This window comes from Macaca nemestrina, chromosome 11, assembly GCF_043159975.1.
Source record: "Macaca nemestrina isolate mMacNem1 chromosome 11, mMacNem.hap1, whole genome shotgun sequence".
NCBI lineage: Eukaryota > Metazoa > Chordata > Mammalia > Primates > Cercopithecidae > Macaca > Macaca nemestrina.
The window spans coordinates 120,509,287-120,533,800 of NC_092135.1; the positions used below are offsets into that span (position 1 = coordinate 120,509,287).

Consider the following 24,514-nt stretch of genomic DNA (forward strand, 5'->3'; position numbering starts at 1 on the left):
TGTTCTCCAGACAGGACTGAGAAGCAAGAAAACTAGAAACTAGAGCATGAAGGGGACTACATCATCCTGGAAAGTCACATCCAAAAGACATTCAGACCTAAAAGGACAACTAAATAAATAAATAAGGCAGTGACAGGTGTTCATTAATCATTTGTGCAACCGATGGCTTTTGCATGGACAATCAGGAAACATGCAGATTTCTGCGGCAAACGAAAGACAGGATTGAATTGCACTTTTATGCAGACCGATCACCTGGGCCTAATTTGACTCTTGCCTCCCAAGGAATCTCTGAGCCCAGGAGGGAAATGTAGGAGGGAGGAGGGAAAACCAACCCCAGCCTGCAGGATGTTTCCTTTGCCGTCTTCTGCTGAGCGCTCTAAAGCAGGTGCAGGTGCAGTGAGATACCTAAGCCTGTCCCTAGTCCTCCAGTATTTGCTCTCTTCTCGTTTAAACTCCCTAAGGGGTCTGGTGCGGTCCTCCCAGTGTCATTGCTTAAGCAGAGCGGAAAGAAAGAAGTAGGAGAGAGCGGTAAGCATCTTTGTTCTCAATGCGGAAAATCCAGAAGGGAGTTTCCTCCCAACCCACCTGAAAGTGTTCCCCAGTTGCCAAATCAGAAGGGCAGGGGCAGCGACGCAGAAGATGACTCAGGGCCCACTTTGATCCTCCTGGGTACTTGAGCAAGCTCAAGGGTGTTTGGACCTCTGGGGAGACGTTGCATCACGCAGTTTGGAAAGAACCTGGGAATTTTCCCTAGGGGACTCGCTGTATTTACTGGGAACTAGTCTTGCAGGAAGGTGGGATTATGTGGCTGGCTGTGGGGAGCTGGCGTTCGAGGAAATCCGACTTCACCATGGGTTCACAGTTGCAAGGAAGGTCACTATGGGATCAACCTGAGCCCGAAAGGATGGGCTCGCGCAGGTGCACGCGCGCTTGGCCGCTCCCATTAGTGTCACGTTTGCCGGGGGGAGAAAAAGCGGGGGTTAGGGGCGCAGGGAGAAGAGAGGCGAAGTTCGGCCCTCGGCACTCCTCCGCCTGGTTACAAGCGGTCCTGGCCCAGTGGCCGCCCGGGGCCGCCCAAGCCCTCCGGGACTGAGCGAAAGAGGCACGCGCCTTGCGCAAGGTGGAGGCGGACACCTGGGCGGGCGCTAGGACCCGGGCGGCGCACCTGTTGGCTGGGCCCTGGGCTCCGCCCGCCCGGCCTCCGCCTGGAGTGCGGGACCGGCGGGGGCGAGGCGGGAGTGGCGGTGCCAGCGGAGGGCACCGGCCGGAGTGGCGGCGGCGGCGGAGCGCGGCCTCGGGCTCACCATGGCCGAGCTGCTGCGGAGCCTGCAGGATTCCCAGCTCGTCGCCCGCTTCCAGCGCCGCTGCGGGCTCTTCCCTGCTCCGGATGAAGGCCCCCGGGAGAACGGCGCCGACCCCACGGAGCGCGCGGCGCGGGTCCTCGGGGTCGAGCATCTCCCCGCTGTCAACTGCAAGGGCGGCGGGGCCCCGGCCAACGGGCTGCGCAGAGCCGCGGCGCCGGAGGTAACCGCGGGCAGGTGTTCGCCGGGGACGGGGAAGGGGCGGCTGCGGACGTGCGGGTCCCGGAGACTCAGCCACGCGCGGCCGGCCGGGTCGAGAGGGCGCCGTCCCCGGCAGCGACCCGGCTCCCGCCGCTGCGAGCGGACGGGGAGGCCTGGCCTTCCAGTAACCAGGATGCCACCCTCCAACGCTGCCAGGGGCAACCGGGTCTATTGAGATATCCCCAGACGCTTTCAATGCAGTCCATTTAGAGACTTCCCACTTTGAAAAGTAGTTAAATTCACGTAGATGCCAGCAAATATGTAAGAGTTACGTAATGGAACAGAGGAGCGGGGATGCCCTTGACACTTCCCCGGGGAGACGTTCTTAGACTCCCCCCTGTATTCTTGCATTTCCGCCCATCCCCCTTCCCTGATCCACACAAATGAGGGTGCAGCCGGGCTCGGCACGCTCCTCACCGCGCTGCACCGCCAGCTCTGGGGACAGAACTTGGGACTCACACAGCTCCTAGAGAGATTTACAACCTCCCTGGACTACCCCCGGCGATGATGTCTTAACAGCACCTCCCGCTTGTCCTCCCCTAGAGTCTGGGGGTCCCTCCTGCCTGGTGGGTCTTTTGTGGACCGACACCACTGACTTCTAACAGATGCTTCTGGGAGGGAAGCTCGCCACGCTCCCCGCTAGGCATTCAGAGCGTGGTTATACAACCCACTGCGGCTTGGGGGGAACCAGCGTGCGTCGTCGTCGCAGTGCACAGGGACTCCAGGCAGGAGGGACCAGACGGGCTGCACTTGGCTTCTGGGGACGCATGTCTACCAGGAGCCCTGGCTGCACCTGCCCTTTCCCTCGGCAAAGTCAAAAGTGTGGCGCGGGAGAACAGAAGCAAACGTATTAATAATTCGAATTCCTTGTACACAGCCATATTTTGTTCTTCCTAGAAGGTTTTGGTGAAAGAAAGGTGGCCTTTATTTGCGTGTGAATTTCTAGATGTAGTAACTGAGGAATTCTGAAGAACCTGGCTTCTGTGTGGAAGGGAATATGATAGGCATTGGATTATAGAATTAGTTTGGGAGGGTCAGGGTGGTTGTGTGTGCCACTCCAGAGAAATCCCCCTCTATATTTTTTCCTCTTTATTGTCCCTTCTTTATCCCATGTGACATTCTGGTAACTTATAGATGAGTATGAGAACCCCCTCTTTTCTCTTGCCTTGTCTTAAAAAGGGGGCAGAGTAGGGGGGATAAGAAATCAGCTGGGCATGGTGGCGCAACCTGTAGTCCCAGCTACTCGGGAGCTTTAGGCAGGAGAACAGCTTGAGGCAAAGGTTGCAGTGAGTCAAGATCGCACCACTGCACTCCAGCCAAGGCGACAGAGCGTGACTCTTTTTCAAAAAAACAAAAACAAAAACAAAGACCAAAACAAACAAAAAAAACAGTCCCATGGCTGAAACGTGCCATGACATAGTCGGTGCACACACCGTTTATACCCACAGGTAGACACGTGAGTTGCTTTCTGTTGCTCTCTTCACAAGCTTCTACCCTGTTGCTCTAATTCAGGGAGCTGAAAAAGAGTGAACTGTTCCACCAGTGCTTTTCAAACTGTTTTAAGCATCACCCCTGATAACTTAACTTTAAACTCCAGAGTTGGATCCTCTTGACCTTTAAAAGCAAGATAAGCAGATTTCTTACACGGCATTATCTTCTTACTGCTTGACAATCCTGGGTCTTCAGTGAGCGAAATGGTGAGGGTTTCCTCATACCCACCCAGCCAACACAGGACTTCTGCTCACAGATCATGTAAAAGCGAGAAAGCCGAATGCCCAAGATAAGAAATCATTGTGTTGGTATATAATGGGGGAAATCATAAACTAGAGAGTGCTTGATAAATGAAAGGTTAATAAATGTTGTTACAGGTGGGTTGGTTTCAAATGACTTGGGAAGATTAATCCTTTACACACACACAGAGTCTCCCCCTCAGAAATGATGTCATACCTGCACTCAGGTAATTTGTAGGACTTTAAGGCGACAGTTGTGAAAGGTGTGCTGCCCTCTCTGCAGGCCTTTGTACAGGCCTTGGCCTGCCTGAGCTGCCTGTCCTTTCTCTAAATATCCTCCCCACCCATCCTTCTATTTCCAAAGGTCAGTTCCTCCATGGGTGCCCTCTCTGACCTTCCAGCCTAGCTCCCCCTGCTATAGTTTCTCTTTGCTTTCTGCGTTTCTTCATTACAGCATTTATCACATTGTCTAAATGTGCCTTTGTGGGGATATCTGATAATTCCCAGCCCCTCCAGAGGATAAGCTCTAAGAATGCAGGAAACTTGTCTGTTATGGTCCTTATTTTCTTCCTATAGCCTGGCATATAGGAGGAGCTACTCACTTTTATGAATACATGCGTGTAGATTGCAATATAAAATTATAGTTTTAAACTTTTTTTTTTAAGAGACAGGGTCTTGCTGTATCACCCAGGGTGGAGTGCAGTGGCGCAATCATGAGTCACTGTATCCTCCACCTCCTGGGCTCCTGTAGTTCTGCTGCCTCAGCCTCCTGGGTAGCTAAGACTACGGATGCATACCATCATCTGGTTTTTTTGTTTGTTTGTTTGTAGAGACAGGGTCTCACTATGTTGCCAAGACTAGTCTTAAACTCTTGGCCTCAAGTGATCCTTCTGCCTCAGCCTTGCAGAGTGCTGGAATTATAGATGTCAGTCACTGTGACTGGTGATGTTTTGTTTTTCTTTTTTAAAAAATGAGTGAATATTGAAAATCAAGTGATTTTTCCACATAGCCTAGCAGGTAGCACAAGAACATTGATTTAAGACTCTGCAAACAATAGAGAAGTTTTCTTCTTCATTTGAGTGACTTTAGATCTTAATGAATCTAATTTACCTTCCCACCTTTCACATTTTCTATATTTGTTTTAATTTTGAAAACAGGACAAGTGTTTCCTGTTTTCAAGTGACTGAAAGTTTCCTCTACAAGTTCTCATTACACCACACACCGCTAGCTTAAAGATTAACTGCATCTTTTACAAACCAGGAGTGGGCTTGGCTTGTACAAGCCTGTCATTGAATAAATTGGACAGGGCCTTAAGAGATTGCCCAGTAGTCATGAATTTCACAGAAAGTCTGAGTCCTGAAGGGTTAAGTGATTTGGTGAGGACTTCCAGGATATCCGCACAGTCAGGGGAAGTCAGATCTTTTGACTCCCAAGTCTAAACTGCTTTCCTCTGTGCAGATTCCAGGGAAAATTCCAGGGCGTCGCTGTATCTGATTCACTGAGGTGTGTCCTGTTGGGACCGGCTGGGACAGGGTGGAGATTGTGTGAAAAGAGGTGGTATTGCTTTCAGTTTGCAAGGGTATCTGACTTGCAAGAGTAACTGTAGGAAGCCATTTTTGGTTATTGCTTTGGGAGGCACTGCCCTGAGCAAAACGCAGGATCCTAGGACTGGTCCAAGAAGGTAAAGGTGTGATGAGAATTTCATTTATTTGTCCTGGGGTAAAGCCAGCCTCGGATATAATGGTATTATGATTTCTAACATTTTTGCTTACTCAATACGGTTGTATTTAGTTAGACTCTGCAGTGCCTTCCTCAGCATTACATTAGACTAAGGATCATCTTTTCTAATATCCCCGTGTCCAGTACTTTTTGATAACTGCTCAGACATAGTTCTCACATTGACTTAGGGAGAGGTTCAAAGATACGTTGTTTCCAGAAATCTTAGACTCTTGAAACATTTCAAGTTTTCCTCTTGAAACATTTGAGGCCTTCTAAATCTGTTAATCTATGAAATTCCACCCTTGATTTCATTGGTGTGCTAAAATACAAACACTAGGAAACCAAGAGATCAGGATCTAGTTTTACCTTCATGTCATTTTGGACTTCTCTGAACCTCGTTTGTCTCATCTGCAGAATGAGCAGAGTGGAAAACAAACAAACAAACAAACATGGTTTTCTGGGGTTTTTTTCTTTTTTTCTTTTTTTTTTTTTTTTTTTTTTTTGAGACAGAGTCTTACCCTGTCACCCAGGCTGGAGTGTGGTGGCTCCATCTCAGTTCAGTGCAACCTCTGCCTCTCGGATTCAAACAGTTCTCCTGCCTTAGCCTCCCAAGTAGCTGGGATTAAAGGCATGAGCCTCCATGTCCAGCTAATTTTTATAGTTTTAGTAAAGATGGGATTTTGCCATGTTTGCCAGGCTGGTCATAAACTCCTGACTTCAGGTGATCTGCCCACCTCTGCCTCCCAAAGTGTTGGGATTACAGGCGTGAGCCACCGTGCCCGGCCAAGAATCATGGTTTTCTAACCATGGCTGTACAGTATAGTCTCGAGTATAGTGTACAGTTAGAGAAGTTTTCAAAACAAAACAAACATAAACCAATGTCCAAGATCCAGGTTAGAAGAGGGGTCCAGAGACGCTGGCCAACAAAGTTGGGAAGCTCTGAGTTCTCTTCTCCTAGGACCCACCACCCTTTGTATATTCAGTGGGAGAGTAGTGATGGCTGCAGGCAGTGGTCATGGCAGCTGTGACATTTTGGCTTCATCATAACTAAACTGGCCAACAGATCAGACTGCAAGCTTTTATTATCCTTTATTGGATGCTTACGTGTGAAATGACAAAATGAGATATTTTGAAAGTATACATTTGATCTTTTTTTCTAGTTACAGATATCATTGTTCACAGGAGAAAACTTGGAATCCCACAAAGAGAAAGTTAAATTCATGCCCATTATATCGCCGCCCATTGCTAATCACTTAGTAAATGTTCAGCCCAATTTTTAATGGCTGCATGTTCCTCCAAAGGATGAATATACTGTGATTTAGTCAGCTGGGCGCTGTGCCTTTGGGTTGTTTCCAGTTTTTACATTAAAAATGATAACATCTTTGTACAAGTATCTCTCCTCCTGTCTTTGATTATCTTCTAAATAAAATGTCAAGACTTGAAATTGCTGAGTGAAAAAATGCATATATTATTGCTCTTCATAGCTATTACCAAATTGTCCCACAGGAAGGGTCTACTAGGGCAAACCACCACTATGCCTGGTTAATTTTGTGTATTTTTTAGTAGAGTCGGGGTTTCACCGTGTTAGCCAGGATGGTCTCGATCTCCTGACCTTATGATCCACCGGCCTCGGCCTCCCAAAGTGCTGGGATTATAGGCGTGAGCTACCGCGCCTGGTCAGTGTTAGGTATTAATACTCTCTTTAATCTTTGGAGAAAATAAACCACTTTGGCTTCTATCTCACCTTTGCTTTCTTCATTTCCCATCAACACCTATTGATCAATACCCTGTTTCTGGGACAGTCCTCAGACTTACAGACATAAAGATAAATATAATTTAGTTTCTTCCCTGTGAAAGCCCAAATGAAAGGGTGCAGTGCAAAAAAACAAAAATACTAGAATAGAAGGATGAATACAAGGATAGGGAGACAATAGCAGGAGTAACTCACCTTCCCAGGGGAGCCCATGAAGTCTTGAGTTGGGGCTTACACAGTGGGTAGGACAAACAGGCAAAAATGGGAGAAGCTCTTTCTGTACCTGGATTCCTGTGTGCTAGAACATAAAGACACACGTCGTTTTTGGTGAATGATGACAGGTTCAGCCTGGGTATCATCAGAGTGTCAGCAGGAAATAGTTGGCCTACTTAAAAAGGGTGATTGAAACCCTTAAAAATGATTAAAATGGTACATTTTATGTATATTTTACTTTATTTTTCTTTTTTTTTTTCTTTTTTTTTTTTTTTTAAGACAAAGTCTCGCCGTCTCCCAGGCTGGAGTGCAGTGGTGTGATCTCGGCTCACTGCAAGCTCCGCCTCCCAGGTTCACGCCATTCTCCTGCCTCAGCCTCCCGAGTAACCGGGACTACAGGCACCCGCCACCACACCTGGCTAATTTTTTATATTTTTAGTAGAGACAGGTTTTCACCGTGTTAGCCAGGATGGTCTCGATCTCCTGAGCTCATGATCCGCCCGCCTCAGCCTCCCAAAGTGCTGGGATTACAGGCGTGAGACACCACACCCAGGCTCCCTAACATGGGCTGTACATAGTGACTTCCTTTCAAAGAATATGGCATATGGAAAGAGAAGGGGGATAAAAGTAATTTTGCAGTATGGAAACTTGACAGACTCTCCCTTGGCCAGATGATCAAGGTCAACATCACCAGTGGTAAGTCATGTTGACATCATGTTCTCTTGATGCATATTAAAATTTTGCACTCTTGTTACATGTCGAGGGACATTCTGCAAAATATCTGACCAGTACTCTTCAAAACTGTCAAGGTCATCAGAAACAAGGAAATTCTGAGAACCTGTCACAACTCAAAAGGAGTCTCAGGAGGCGTGACTAAATGTTTTTTTTTTTTTTTGAGACGGAGTCTCGCTGTGTCGCCCAGGCTGGAGTGCAGTGGCCGGATCTCAGCTCACTGCAAGCTCTGCCTCCCGGGTTTTTACGCCATTCTCCTGCCTCAGCCTCCCAAGTAGCCGGGACTACAGGCGCCCGCCACCTCGCCCGGCTAGTTTATGTAGTATCCTGGATGAGGTCATGGAACAGAAAAAGAAAAACATTAGGTAAAAAATAAGGAAGCCTGTGTAAAGTATGGACTTTAGTTAATAATAATGTATCGATATTGTAACAAATGTATCATACCAACATAAGATGGTAATCATAGAGGTGACTGGCTACAGAGTATAAGGAAGGCTGGGAGTATATGGAAATTGTGTATTATCTTTTCAATCTTTTTATAAATTTAAAATTTTTCTTTAAAAGAAATAGTCTATTTAGGCCAGGCATGGTGGCTCTCTTGAGGTCAGGAGCTGTAATCACAGCACTTCGGGAGGCCAAGGCAGGCAGATCACTTGAGGTCAGGAGTTCAAGACCAGCCTGGCCAACATGGTGAAACCCTGTCTCTGCCAAAAAATATGAAAATTAGCCAGGTGTGGTGGCGCACATCTGATGTACCAGCTACTTGGGAAGCTGAGGCATTAGAATTGCTTGAACCTGGGAGGTAGAGTTGCAGTGAGCCAAGATCATGCCACTGCACTCCGGTCTAGGTGGCAGAGAGTGACCTTGTCCCCCCGCCCCCGCCCCAAGTCTATTTAAAAATTGTACAAGGTGGGGGTAATTGAAAGACTATTTACAAAGATGTGGGCAGGGTTGGAAGAAAACCAACATGGGAGGATGAAGCATTTTGGAGCAAGCAACTTCAGCCTAAAAAAGCAAGAACAGGGAGTAGGGTTCGGGTAACCCCAGACCTACTGAGAGTTTAGACAGCAGAGGGAATTCCCTGACCAGAGCTGAGGCCCTTAGCAAAGAAAGGCAGCCACAGCCAGGCAGGAAGAGGCTGGCGGGGTAGGGATCAGATCTCAAGCTCATTCTCCATATGCCCTCTTTCTCATATCCTACCAGTGCCCCACCTTTAACCAAATTTAGCCCATAGTCAGGGAGCTTGGGAGCTGGTTGAAGCAGTCCATCAAGGTCAGCCCCCTGCAGAAAGGCAGAGAGTGGACCGGAGAGGAGAAATGGAACCCACTCAGCGCAGGTTGCATGAAGAAATGTCTGTGATAATACAGCTGCAGTTTTGGGCTGCAGCCAGAGTTTTAGGCTGAAGCCTTAATGTGGCTTACTGCAGAATTTGGACTTTATCCTATAGACAAGAAGATAGCAGTCAATTTCATCCTGCGTGCCAAATCAGAATTGGCAACTCAGAGCACTGTGTTAAGAAGGGATCTCAGGGTGTCTCTGTGCAAGATTGATGGGGGTGCCTGTGGAGTATGGAGGGAGCCCAGTGGTGAAGCCTTTTAAGAAATAGTGATGTTAGATTAAAGCAGCAACAAATGTAGGACTCACATGAAATCAAACCCTAATGTCTGTTTTGGGTTCTCCATGATACTTCTATTGTCACTGTCACCCACAGATGCTTTAGGAGGAAAAAGTACAAATGGTTTCTTAAGACAGAGGTTGCCATGTTTTGAATCATAGGATCCCATCATTATGATTACAAGCTGATTGAGCCAGGGCTCAGCCCTGGAGTGAAAGGCAGTCTTCTATAGTCTGGTCAGCATTTTATGACATGGCTTGGCATGGGGACATCATCCAATCAAGATCATACATATTGTGCAGTGACTAACAGACTCAATCGAATTGCTGCCTCAGCAAGTCTGAATGCAAGACCTAGACATGAATGGTAGAGTTCTGATAAACCTCAGATAAAAGAAGGAGGTTGTAAAGAAACGGAAGCCCCAAGACCCAGGAAACAATAGGAACTCAGAAGCCAGAGGTGGAGGAGGGAATGAAAAGTCTGTAGAAAAGATAGGCCGGACATGGTGGCTCACAACTGTAATCCCAACACTTTGGGAGGCTGAGGCGGGTGGATCACCTGACGTAAGGAGTTCGAGGCCAGCCTGACCAACATGGAGAAACCCTGTCTCTACTAAAAATACAAAATTAGCCGGGCATGGTGGCACATGCCTGTAATCCCAGCAACTTGGGAGGGTGAGACAGGAGAATTGCTTGAACCTGGGGAGTGGAGTTTGTGGTGAACCAAAATCATGCCTTTGCACTCCAGCCTAGGCAACAAGAGCGAGACTGAAAAGGAAAGAAATAAAGAAAGAGAGAAAGAGAGAGGGAGAGAGGGAGGGGAGGGAGGGGAGTGGAAGGGAGAGGAGGGGAGGGGAGGGGCAAAGCAAAGCAGAAGAAAAATTTCTGAGTGGAAAAGAAGCTAAGACTTGAGTATGGCAGACTCCACTGAGCGTAAGAAGCTAAAGGAACTGTTGTGTTTCAGGATAGAATGGCTCAGAGAGGACATTAGGAAAGAAGCTGGCTGTGTGGCTGCTGCAGTCTTCTTCGTTCTTGAGGAATTATATTATAAACCCCTCTTAGTGGAGGGAGCCTATGGGGATCTCCCAGTGCAACCAGAATGTGCTGATGCCTACTACTTTGAGGGATTTGCACATAATTTCAAGTAGGTCATTATTTCTCTCACTGTAGTTGGGAATGGTGGCTGGTGAGGAAGGACAATAGGGAGAGGAAGTTAGATCCCTCCGCTCACCTGTGTACCCTCAGGGCCTGACATGCCTGGAACAGCCAGGTACTTAATCCTACCTGGTGAATGGAAGCTTGAAGGGTGTGCTAAACTCACCTTTTTCTGACTTGGAAGAAATTTGATCACCTGCCCTTTTCTCTCACAACAGAGGTAACTTATCCCTGGGCACTTGGCCTGGCTGTGTCTTCTTGTTGCTTGATGATTTTCTTTTTTCCCCGTGTTGGCTTCTTCCTTTTCATAAATGAAACTGATAGAAGGTTTTGATTAATGAATAACTTTTTAATTGCTTTGCTTTACTCTGATGGATGCCATGAAGGGAGGTATTGCTAAAAAGTTGGTCGATGGTGAAACATCTGACAAGTTTAAAAATGTATTTCAATTACTATGTTTTAGGAAGACTGTGGACAGCGGGCCTGGTGTGATTTTAACTTTTTTGACTTCTAATTAAGATGTCAAGACATTTGCATTTTTCAAAAAGCACTTTCACTTCCTCTTGTTACAGTTTCTGTTAATGATTAAGTCCTCTGTGGTCCCGATAAGAATTATGTCCTGCACAAAAGCATTCTTGTATTTTATCTAGCAGGAGATTTTCTTGTGAGAAAAGACTGTCACGGTTTCCAGGCAACGCATCGAGAGTGTTCCTGTCTATATTAGGAATCTATGAAAATACTAAAATTTGGGGCATCGGCAGGTCTTTCTTATTCTTCTTGCCTGGTGAGATGCATTCCGTATACTGAGAAAGTGAAATATTGAAAAATCAAGGCCAGACTGTGACGTGTATTTTTGATTAAGTAATTTTTAATTTTATAATTGACACATGATAATTGTATATGTTTATAGGGCACAGCGTGATGTCTCAGTGCGTAGGTGTGTGACTCATGTTTTTTGTCCCCTCAATCTTACTTCAGTCACAACAAAAAGTCCCTGAGGCTTGAGCCAGAGCAGATGAAAAGGGAAGGCACCAATCACCTAAGATCTTGAGGGCAAGGCTTGGGAGTCTTGGGAAAGGGGGCAGTGGTTTCCCTCAGCCATTTTAAATATTATTCCCTCCTCCCCCAAATGCTCATCGGCAGTGCTAGACCTCTATTGTTTAAGGAAAAAACAAAACACCTGATTCATTGTTACTTTGTTAATACCATTGATTTGGTAAATGCCTTCATAAGAAATGCCCTTTCTGTCATCTCAGGGTATGTTTTGATTTGTCCAAGTGGCGAAAATTTTGTTTCCATAAAATTTTATGAAAAACTGCCCATCAAAGCAAAGATTCCTGTGGGTAGGAGAAAGAGGTATGGTGGTGAATGCACAGGCTCCTGGGGTAATGTGTCGGCAGCTAGAAAAGATCAGGCCTTAATTGGTGGAGAAAGGGCTTAGGTGACAGATAACTAAAGGGTGACTGTGAAATAGAACATCAAGTATTTTGTTTAAAGCTTGACAAATGGAAGGAGCCTCTGTTAGAAGTTGGTTTGTGTATTAGTCAGGGTTCTCTAGAGGGACAGACCTAATGGAATGGAGATATATATAATGGATATATATAGATATAGATATAGATATAGATAGATATATATGGATATAGATATAGATATATATAGATATATATGTATATATATAGAGAGAGAGATGGGGAATTTATTTAGTAGTAACTCACACAATCATGAGGTCCCACAATAGGCATATCTGCAGGCTGAGGAGCAAGGAGAGCCAGTCTGAATTCCAAAACTGAAGAACTTGGAGTCCAATGTTCGAGGGCAGGAAGCATCCAGCACAGGAGAAGATGTAGGCTGGGTGGCTAGGTCAGTCTATCTTTTTACATTTTTCTGCCTGCTTATACTGTAGCTAACGTGGCAGCTGATTAGACTGTGCCCACTCAGATTAAGAGTGGGTCTGCCTTTCCCACACCACTGACTCAAATTTAATCTCCTTTAGCAACACCCTCACAGGCACACCCAGGATCAATACTTTGTATCCTTCAATCCAATCAAGTTGACACTCAGTATTAACTATCACAAGTCCACCCTTTGTCAACTTGAACCCATGCACATCTCCTGAGATCATATGTGATCTTCATATACAGAAAACAATAAGGTTATAATTATGTCTAACATAATACAACTATCCTTCGCACAGGAAACTCACCAAGCCCTAACACAAGTACTATTACATAAAGTTAACAATACTTAAATGCTGATGTGAAGTCAATAAATCTTATGTCACATGATAAAGGAGAAAGGAAATAAAATGAAGATATTTTCTTAGTACAAGTGTATACATGCACGAACATGTTTTTAACAAAAGAATAAGGAAATCCTCATGACAATTACAGTCCTGCGTTCTGTAGCTGGTCACGTGGTCGTAGCTGGTATTGATGACTACCTTCTACTACCCATTCTGTATTCCCTTTGCCTTCAGCAAGCACTTCAGCAGGTCGTGGTTTTTTTCCTTGTGGAGTGATCCAAACCTTCATTCCTGAGGGGTCTTGCCTGGATTGGGCTCTTGTAGTTTCCCATTGACCTTAATCACAGGGCATGGTAATACTAAGAGATACCCTAATGGGTCTTCTGTATTCTATGCATCCTCTTCCTTAACTCTGTAGTGAAGTATCATCTTCATAGTCCTGGTCAGTCACCCCAGGCAGCACTGTAAGTCCTTTCTTAGCCTGTTGACTTAAAGGTAGGAGGAGCCCAAAGTGTCCAGGTGGCAATCTTAACTTCCAGTTTAATGGAATTGTCGTGGTACCACCTGGTAGCAGCATTCCCCGCTCTGGAACTAAGACTTCTAGGCCAACAGAACATAACGTCACAGGAACAGGAAGCAAAAATTTTGCTAATGGATCAGTAGGGGTGATGGCGAGTTGTGCTACTTCCACTTCCACCCCTTAATTCCTGGACCCATGAATCTTGACTATGGGAGAAACAGTACCATATATTAGACACTGATTCAGAGCATACACAATCTTCTGGAGAACTTTGCCCCCACCCTGCAAAGTACTGTCACCTCGTTAGCATTGTAATTGTGACTTCAAAAGGCCATACCACCATTCTATCAATCCAGGTGCTTCAGGATGATGGGGAACATGGTACAACCAGTGAATTCCATGAGCATGAGCCCACTGGCACACTTCTTTAAGCGTAAAGTGAGTGCCTTGGTCAGAGGCAATGCTGTGTGAAATACCATGATGGTAGATAAGGCATTCCATGAGTCCATGGATGATAGACTTGGCAGAAGCATTGTGTGCAGGAGAGGCAAACCGTTATCCGGAGTAAATGTCTATTCCAGTGAGGACAAACCTCTGCCCTTTCCATGATAGAAGACGTCCAATACAATCAACCTGCCACCAGGTAGCTGGTTGATCACCCAAGGAATGGTGTCATATCGAGGGCTCAGTGTTGGTCTCTGCTGCTGCCAAATTGGGCACTCAGCAGTGGCCATAGCCAGGTCAGTCTTGATGGGTGGAAGTCCATGTTGCTAAGCCCATGCATAACCTCCATCCCTTACACCACAGCCACTTTTTTCATGGGCCCATTAGGTGATGACAGGGGTGGCTGGGGAAAGAGGCTGAGTGATGCCCACAGAATGGGTCATCCCATCCATTTGATTATTAAAATCCTCCTCTGCTGAGGTCACCCATTGGTGAGCACTCACATGGGATACAAATATCTTCACAATTTTTGACCACTCAGAGAGGTCCTTCCACATACTTCTTCCCCAAATATCTTTGTTACCAATTTTCCAATCATGCTTCGTCCAAGTCCATGACCATCCAGTCAAACCATTGGCTACAGCCCATGAGTCACTACACAATTGCACATCTGGCCACTTCTCCTTCCATGCAAAGGGCACAACTGGTGCACTGCTTGATGTTCTCCCCACTGGGAAGATTTCCCTTCACCGCTGTGCTTCAGGGATGTCCTAGAAAGAGGCTGTAGTGCTACAGCTGCCCACTTTCAGGCAGTGCCTGCCTATAGTGCAGAACCATCTGTGAACCAGGCCCTAGTCTTCTCTTCCTCTGTCAACTGATCATAGCGAACTCTCCATGAGGCCTTCAGTGCAGGCTGGGGGAGAGAAGGCAGGTGGCAGGAGTGGAGACCAAGGGCATTTGAGTCATTTCCTCATGTAACTTACTTGTGCCTTCGGGACCTGCTCTAGCCTGATCACATATAGACCACTTCCATTTGATGATGGAATGCTGCTGTTCATGACCCACTTTATGGCTAGATGGGTCAGAAAGCACGCAGTTCATGACAGGTAGTTCAGGTCGCATGGTGACTTGATAACCCATAGTCAAATCTTCAGTTTCCACCAAAGCCTAGTAACAGGCCAAGAGCTGTCTCTCAAAAGGAGAGTAGTTATCTGCAGAAGATGGTAGGACCTTGCTCCAAAATCCTGGAGACTCCCACCGTGATTCACCTGTGGGGTCCTACCAAAGGCTCCAAACAGTAGCTGCCACTGACACCTCAAGCACCATTGGATCTGCTGGGTCATATGGCCCAAGTGGCAGAGCAGCCTGCACAGCTCTACTACCTTTGCAACTGCTTGTGAATCTATAATTATTTCAAAAGAAAGTTTAAAAAATCAATACTGCCTTATAAAAAATGGTTCTGCCATTTTTCTCACAACTTTTGCTACAGGCATTATTTGTACTTTCTGCACAAGGAAATGTAGAATAGCGTTCGGGAGAAGGTGGCTTCTGAGCCTGCCGTGCTGTTGTTTCCAGAGCTTCAGGGCTTGGCTGTCAACCTTCTGCTAACTGACTGCTTCTATGTGCCAAGGAAAGCACAGAGAAGTGTTTGAGTGTCAGAAAAGCACATTTGTCCTTAATTTTATTTTGACAGACTTGTTTTATAGTCTCATGTTTTGTGTATTTTTGTTTTTGTTTTAGATGGAGTCTCGCTCTGTCACCCAGGCTGGAGTATAGGGTGCAACCTCAGCTCACTGCAGCCTCTGCCTCCTGGGTTCAAGCAATTCTCCTGCCTCAGCCTCTCGAGTAGCTGGGACTGCAGGTGCCCACCAACACGCCTGGCTAATTTTTGTATTTTTAGAAGAGATGGGGTTTCACCATATTGGTCAGGCTGGTCTCGAACTCCTGACCTTGTGATCTGCCCACCTTGGCTTCCCAAAGTGCTGGGATTACAGGCGTGAGCCACTGTGCCTGGCCGTTTTTTGTGTTTTAAAATACTGGTTTTTAACATTTTGTTAAGCTACTTTAAATTGGTTTTGCAAGTAGATCAAATTTGCACATTACGATGACTTTAGTCTCTCTTCCAGTTGTCTTTTTTTCCTCTTCAGTCTACAAACATTCTTCAAGTCATTAATCCCCTTCTTCACCCACCGCAGAACATCAGCTTTCAGCCTAGCAGCCCTGGAATCTGATACTCTCTGCTTCCTTTAACCATAGAACATTTTAAAGGAGCCATCTGAGATCTACACTCCGTTCTACTTTTTCACACGTTTTGTGCCTGCTGCACGGCTCTAGCTGGTATAGTATGAACTAAAAGAAAATAAAACCAGGACTTGTATTCAGCCTAAGAGATCATTTTTTAGGGTTACTTTGTCCATGTGTAATTTCATTGAGAGTAGCTGTCTAATTTTAAATGAAAAGTTTTAAAATAGTTAATTCTCTTCTGATGTACATAAAAAGTAGATTCCTCTGTATTTAAACTGTATTGCCAATGGTGAGGCCTGGGGCTTTGGCAGGGAGGCTGACTCGTGGTTCAGTGGCTTCTTTCCCTGGACTCAAGGTCAACAATAGCTATTCCTCATGTGGTAGAACCATCACATTTGTTTAATAGTTAGATTTATGTTCTTCTCCCACAAGTAGTTTTCATCATCAGAAAATATTTGTCAAATATCCACTTGTAAAAGGTTTATTCAACTGTGTTCTACAAAGGGAAAAATTTAGTCACAATATCCAAAGGATATTATAAAAGTAATTAAAATTCCGTATACTTCTAGACATGGAAACACATTCATAATCTATTGTTCAACCAGAAAAAGCAGATTAAAAAGTAGAGTTTATAATGTAAAGTTTAAATGTACACATTTTAAAACTGTAGGCATATATTTGAATATATTTTTTCAAAAGGATCTGGAGTGATGAACCAAATGTTTCCAGTGGTGGTTCTTAGGCACAGAGGGTTTAAATGTCGTTTTTATTTTCTTACTTGTAATTTTCTGTATACTCTGCATTGTTTACAATATGAAGGTAGGAATTTTATGTTTAGAAAGAGTTAAATTATTTTCATTTTATAAAAAGATTCTGAGGACATTTTGTACTTTTGAGGAATATTAGTTACTAAGATTATTACCATTGATCCATATGAGAACCTTAAAAAATTAACATTGACATCTTTTGTAATAAAGTGCCAAATATCGACTGTATTGATTATGATCCTTACCTTGAAGAAATATTTATTAAACTATGTGAAGTACTTCAGTAGATTTCTTAAATAAAACAAAACGGTGCCCCTATGTCTCTGCATAAAGACACCACATGGAATTACAGTGTATCTTTTCCTATTCTGTCCAAGCAACCACGTGAAATGCTAAGAACTTAAAATACATAATGTTCTTTTGCACTAATGGAAATTTCTAATTGCACTGAAAGATTTCAGCCTTAAAAAGATCTTTTCTTGGGCAAAAAAATATATTCTTAAAGAAATCAGGAATATCTTAAGAGAAGCAGATGTTGAATGTTGTATCTCGTCTTCCCTTTGGTATATTTTTGGCATGTGTCTTCTGTTGTTTCTTTAAAAGTTGCTTTTGAATATCTCTTTTAATTGCTGTAGGTCCTTGTTTTAGCTATTTACTCACTTGCAGGCAATGTCTTGGGCATGCTTTGTGTTAGATCTTGGTTTCTCTTCATCAGGTGACAGTGGTTGAAGTAAAGGGATTTTTAAAGTAGGATTAAATAACAATACTTAGTACTTATAGCAGACATAAAAATATTATCTGATAGACTTTTTATACTAGTGTGTTTTAAAAGTACCTTTTTGCCGGGCGCGGTGGCTCAAGCCTGTAATCCCAGCACTTTGGGAGGCCGAGACGGGCGGATCACGAGGTCGGGAGATCGAGACCATCCTGGCTAACACGGTGAAACCCCGTCTCTACTAAAAATACAAAAAAAAAAAACTAGCTGGGCGTAGTGGCGGGCGCCTGTAGTCCCAGCTACTTGGGAGGCTGAGGCAGGAGAATGGCGAGAACTCGGGAGGCGGAGCTTGCAGTGAGCCGAGATCGCGCCACCGCACTCCAGCCTGGGTGACTGAGCAAGACTCCGTCTCAAAAAAAAAAAAAGTACCTTTTTATCTTCTCCCTTTTTTGGCTTTGTTGGGTGATGTTTTTCATAAGTACAGAAAAACATTGAACAATTTAATTGTGTAATTCATCTTCATGTCCGTGAATGTTAGATACCAGTATCATAAAATTTGATTGATTATGCAAATATCCTTGAACATATAAAATACCCAGTCCCCTAGGTGATTACTAAATGAGTTTCTTTTGGCTCAGAATCTAAAATGTTTTTTAAGAAACCAAAATGTAAGTTTCTTTTTGCAACATGTTTCTGTACTAGTATTTGAACTCTGAAGTATCTAATGGTTTTTGAATCCACACTAATATAATGGTGTAACATTGGAAAGATCTGTCTCACGGGACCCCTAAATTTACCCTTCCTCAGAGCAGACAGTTTTATAGCCCTCAGTATTAAGATTCAGACCACAAGCTCAGCAGGAGTCAATAGATCAGTCAGAGTGGAGCCTCGCTGAACAAACCTGAAATCAGAACGATGAAATATTGAATCATGACATGATAGTAAGGAATGCCTCCAAAGTAATTGTCACATTTGCTTGTAGTGACCTTTATAAAATACCCACGCTTGAAAATGATATTTTTAATGTTTCCTCCTCTAAAAAAATTGTCACAATCTTAAAATTGGAAACATTGCCAGAGCGGCAATTGTCTGGTGAAGCAAAAGTGCTACATCATGGAGTGAAACGATTCTTGGCTTTGCCCCATGAATCATATTTTTTTAAATTTCAGCTTTATTTTACTTATTTTTAAAAATTTAATTTAGATTCATGGAGTACATACGCAAATTTGTTATATGGGTATATTGCTTGATGCTGAGGTCTGGGTGTCTAATGGTCCCATCACCCAAGTGGTGACCACAGTACATGATGAGTCATTTTTCAACCCTTGTCCCTCTCCTTCCCTCCCCACTTTGAAATCCCCAGTGTCTATCATTCCCATCCTTGGGTCTATGTGTACCCAATGTTTAGCTCCCACATAGAAGTGAGAACATGCAGTATTAGGTTTCTTTAGCTTATTTTACTTTCTAAGAAATGGATTTATGAGGGGCTACCATAGAGAAGAGGAATGTTGATAATTTTCTTTCCTGTTGCTCTTCCCTGCCATTTCTTCTCCCTGGTATTTTCTTTGCAGGTCTGTGTTGTTGTTTGTTTTCCACTTGTTTGTTTTTTTCAGCATTGGTTTTGGTGCTGTTGACTTAGGTTGTGTGCTACAGGGATCTTGGCTATAGTGAGCCCTTTATGGCCTCACATGGCCCCTCACAGAGGCCTGTGTGTTCCGTGTCTGTGCTGTATTTTGCAGGGGAGGCAGTGTATAGGCTAAGAGGGTGCTTGGCTTCTTACACATCTAAGACATGTCATGTAACCTCTACTGTAACCTCTACCGCCTTGGTTTCCTTATCTGTGAAATGGGAGGAAATAATCACATATACCTCCTAGAGTTCTGAGATGCAAATAAGATCATCTGTGGAAGTGAACACGTGGTATTTGATGTCAAGTCAGCCTTCAAGTGTTATTTTTACTATCGTCTCTACCATCCCACCATCACCAACGCTGCTGTTGCTGCTACTACTACTAATGCCTCTTCTATTATTTTAATCCAACAAGGTCTTTTCCAAGAAGAAATTCCTCTCTTGTTGTAGAGCGTGGGTGATGGGAGACGAGGGACCTTGGGACCATACAGATGGTGCAGATCTACTTTCTTATGCCACTTCATAAGGGTAGACTCTAGGTGGAGCTAATCATGTGCTTTAAATTGTTACATTGCAGCGTAGGGAAGCATTCAGCCATATTGTTTTCCAGGATTTGCGTGGTAGGAGTTTGGCAGTCCTTCCTTCTGGTGGTCTGTGGCACCCAATCATGTGCCACAAAAATGCTTTTCCAGGTTCTGCTTCTTTTCATCTACACTTATTGAGTTGTGGAAAATTTTAGAGAGTTTCTTATTCTGAAAAAAAAAAAAAAAGCCATTAATATTCAGCCAGTATCTATCAAGCAGATACAATGTGCCAGACCCTAGATTTGCCTGTGAGCCCTCTGGGGTGGATACACCTGCTGGTCCCTGCTCTTGAAGAGCTCTCAGTGCATTAGTGGAGACAGGTAAACAGGTGAGCAGGACATATGAGGGAAAAGGACAAATTCTTTCTCAAAGTTCATCTGAACAAGATCTCTTTTTCTCAGAGTCCTTGATTCCCCATGAGGAAACACCGAACCAACAATTTTGAGTGCAGTTGCCTCCAAGACTGCTGATAGAAATGTTAAGAGGATTTGAAACTTATCAAGCATAGAACTAGGTACGGCAGAAGATCTCAGGCTTTAGAAAAGAATATATTTCGGCTTTGGGGAAAAAAGTCCTTGGAGACTTTTTTATTAGAGCATATGAAGTATAGATTCATGCACAACACTAGAATATTGTAAGCTAAGAGAATTTTAAGTTGGGAAAATGAATTGTGAGCATGGGTAATAAGATAAAGCTTTGAGCATGCAGGCATCCAGACTCCAATTAGTCCCTGGCCAGACCCCAACCCAGGAGACAGTTAACTGTCCAGGGACCAGGAAGAGAAGATCCTTTAGAGGTCCTTGACTCTGGCCAAAGTTGCGAGAATAAGGCCACCTCTGTGGAGCCCCTATGGGTAACGATCATCCCATGTAAGGTGAAGATAGTAACTAATTGCTGCTGCTGCTGCTGCTGCTGAAACCTGGCCTTGCTGAACTTGGAGCTCCTTGAACCTCAGAGCTGGAGGTCACAAACCAGGACTTGTTGGACCAAACATTGACCACAGACATACTTTGTTCACACGTGGCTTTACTAGTGGAGCCTTTCTAAACTTTCTGCCTTCTGTTCTCTGAGAAAATGGGAGCTGTAGCAGCACTGGCTTGCATTCCTGCATAATCATAAGAGGTTGCTTTCCAGTTCCAGTTGCTTCCTTGCATCATAGCAACTCCCTCAGTCCCCAGGACTCTCTCTTGTCACACACCTGCAGTTGCTTTGCTGACTCATACCACTTGCTTGACCCACATAGGCTTTTGAATTCACTACTCCTGACCTAGAAAATTCCAGAAAGAAGGAGAATAGCCAGGGTTCCTGAGGGAGAAGGACTGTGCTACCCTTAGGACTAGGATGCCCCCGTCTAATGCTCCCTGATGTAGGCGGCAGTCCCCAGAGGGGAGGCTCAGAATCACTTTGGAATGATTAGACCATACAAAGCTGTGGTTCCCAATGGGAGGATGTGTGGAAAAGGCTGATGACCAGCAATTAGGTGTGAAGTCTTCTTATTCTGTGCCTGCTCTGTAGACCCAGAAGCCTTAGATGTCCTCTTCTCTGAATCCTCCCAATGCCAGGCTTAGATGGATCTACTGCCTGCCTCATCATCTGGGTAACAACCCAGGAGCTTCCTGCTTGGCCTAGGCTGATGAGAAAGGCTATAGTGGGCTTTGTAGAATGTAAAGGGTTCGGATCATCAGAAGAGTTGGGAGAACATTCCAGAAGGGCAGAACTACAGAGCAAAGAACCACAGGTGGGATTAAATGTGCCATGTGGCAGGAACTTTTGGGGACTGACAAGAGCAGAGGAACGAGTGGAAATAAAGTCACGGGTCTACTCAATGTGCCCTTGAATGCTAGGTGAACACTCTGGGGGCTTATAGCCAGAGAAACCAGTCATTGTTAATTTTAAATCGGGGAGTAGCCTGAAGAGTGTTAGTGATGAGGGAGCTGAGTATGGTATAGGTTGAAATAGTGAGAAATAAGAGGTGGAGGAGGCATTGGAAGGTGGTGACTTCAGTCACCTTGGATTTCTTGGATGCTGGTAATGGCAGGAGAGTGGAGAGACAGGGATGAGTCAGAGACAACAAACACAAAACAAACAAAGAACCCAAGAAAACCTTTTTTTCTTATTGTACAAGCAGTATGTTTTTAATGTAGGAACTATAAATAGTCAGAAGTTTTAAATGTAACCGTCAATCCGAGTACCCAGAACCCGGAGGGTTACTTGTTGCTATCCTGGGGAATAGCTTTCTAGATGATGTTTTCTATGCATAGGTTGTATCCATCTTTAATAAAAATGTGATTTTCCAGCTTAATTTTCTAATGTATAAGTCCATCTTTAGCTTTGTTCCACATTAATAAACATTCATGTACAAAACTTTAATCATTATTTCATTTGCTGTTCATTATTCATCATGATTTATCTCTGCCAGCCAATTAAGATCCTTTCCATTTTTGGCTGATGTAAACACTGGAATAAATGTTTAATGTAGATATCCTTATTCATTTGATTGAGCCATTTTGAACAGATTGACAGGACTCAGAGATGGATGCCTTCTTTGTCCTTCGTATCCAATGATAACTCAACATTTGGAGCCTAAAGGATTTGGGGCATGATCATGGTGACGTTATTGAAATAAATGAGAAAATATGGAAAAAAGAAGGATTAAGTCGTAAAGGAAGTCTGTAAACTCAGTAGTAAAGAAATTTTTGCTGCTATAGGTGTCAGTAATCCCTGTTAATAGTTGCTTGAAATTTTTATTTTTTTCTCATAGAACAAGAGGTTAGAGGCTGGTGGATGCTGACATTTGTTCAGCTGCTCCACAAGATCATCAGAGACTCAGCTGCCTCTTTCTTTATGCTCCTCCATGTTTGGCCTGTTGGCTTGTTGCCTCATGTGCCAAGATAGCTGCTGTTGCTTCTGACATCAGAACCATGTTCCAGCTAGGAGCAAGGTGGAGTAGGGATGGCTACCTGTATCCTTTTTATAAAGAAAACAAAAGCATGTCCAGGAGATCTTGCCCCTGACCCATGCACCTCCCTACTTCTCACTGACAGGACTGAGTGTCATGGCCACCCCTAATTGCAAAGGAGGTTGAGAAAGGAGGAAGTTGAATTGCCAGACTGACTCGCGTTATTGCCTGAGGTTTGGCCTGAGTCTGAGTTCTGCTAACAAGCCACAAGAAAGTGGGTAGTGTCCGGTAAGCAATTCAGTGTCTGTGTGCTATGCTTTGAGAAAGTGAGTTACTGGGCATTCAGGAGGTTTTGTTGTAGGCAGTAAAGAACCCCTGATATCTGGGCCAAGGATCCATGATAAAAGAGAAGATTAGAGTGACGGTTGCAGAACCATAGAGAGAACAGAGGTTGATTAATCAGATGCACAAAAGTTAACAGATTATTCCATTTGAAGGAGAAAACCCTGTGAGAAGTGAGAAGAACTATGCTTTACTACATTATACATAGATGGTTTCATTTAATTCATGTAATTTTCCTAAATGAGAACCTAGTCATTCTACACATATTTATTGAATGTTTACTATGTGCCAGCCACTGAGTTAGGCACTGGGAATACAGTGGTGAGTAAAACAGGCAAAGTCTCTTCAATGCTGAGCTCACAGGTTACTGAAGGAGGTAAAAAAAATAACCAGAGGGGCACATAACAAATAATGTCAGTAGAAATAAGCACAGCAAGAAAACTTATAGTTAAACATGGGGATAGAGAGAGCAAGCGATGTGTATTTCTGACACCACGAAGCAATTTCCGCTGTCACCATTTTATTGCCAAGGACACTGAGGCAGGCCAACCAGAATCCCAGGTGACCGGGTGGTATTCAGCAGAACCTTGCTTATGATCTAGGTTGGACTCCGAAGCACATGCTTTATGTGCCATAAAGCTCTTTGGAGTTTTATCTTTGCTCTATGTCAGGAACACTCAATGCATGATTTTTACCATGACTTCTTGGTCTCTGCTGGCGAAGTGTTGTTGTTCAGACAAAAGGACTGTACCCCACCATGCCATGAGCCATGTGGGACATACCAGCACCTGCTTTGTGTGCAAGCTGGAGGGATGGTTGAAAAGAGCACAGGCTCTGGAGTCTGACTGATTGGGTTTGCACACTTACCCTCCCACTCGTTGGTGCATAAACATGGGCAAGGTAACCTCTATGGGACTGAGTTTCCCCACCTGCAATGTTTCTACTGTGTTGTAGTAAAGAGCATGTGAGATAAGGCAGATAATGGGAGCACAGGAAATGCTTAATAAACACTGTGTTGTTTTTGTTGGTAGCGTTTAGAAACTCTTTGCATTATTTTCTGTTATGCTCGCATTGCAGAGCTAGCCTCAGAAAGACACGTTTTTCCACGCAGAAATCTCACATTCACAAGTTTATAAATTGTGAACAGCCTGGTGACATGATAAGGCACTGTGTTCCCCCGATGGCATATTTCTGAAGCACAGCATGCTCGAAATTTTATCTTCCCATTTTACATGCTTTTGCAGACAGCACAATATGGAACCGGTCAGGCTCCTAATTATGACAGCAGTGCAGAGCCAGAATCCAATCATCCAGTTGACAAAGGACTTGGTACAGAGAACGGTGACCAGCTGTTCCCCATCTCCAGTGAGCAGCGAGTAAGAGGAAATGGGTTTAAGCTGCATGAAGGATTTGGGTTATTTATGGCAGAATTTCCTGACCGTGAAGGTTGCTCAACATTAGGACTGGATTACAGAGAGAGGTTGTAGAATTCCCGTCTGTGGAGATTCCGAAAACATGTTCTTGTTTGCGAGGTTACTACAGATCCCACTGTGCGTTCTGTCTTGTCTCTCTCCCTTTCTACCCATCTGGTCCTTGTAACCAAATGAATCTTCTCTAAGACATTGGGGGCGGGGCTGCTATGTGGAGAAG

General features: G+C 44.4%; 1 protein-coding gene across 1 annotated transcript in view; it reads left to right on the forward strand.

Moving 5' to 3' along the window:
- The first annotated feature begins 1,257 nt into the window (after nt 1–1,257).
- Nucleotides 1,258–24,514, forward strand: part of LOC105481305 (sphingosine-1-phosphate phosphatase 2) — a 149,748-nt gene continuing 126,491 nt past the window's right edge. The window contains exon 1 of the mRNA XM_011740808.2: nt 1,258–1,524. Within this exon, the coding sequence (XP_011739110.1) occupies nt 1,306–1,524 (219 nt within the window). The 5' untranslated portion in view covers nt 1,258–1,305. The remainder of the gene's footprint in view (nt 1,525–24,514) is intronic.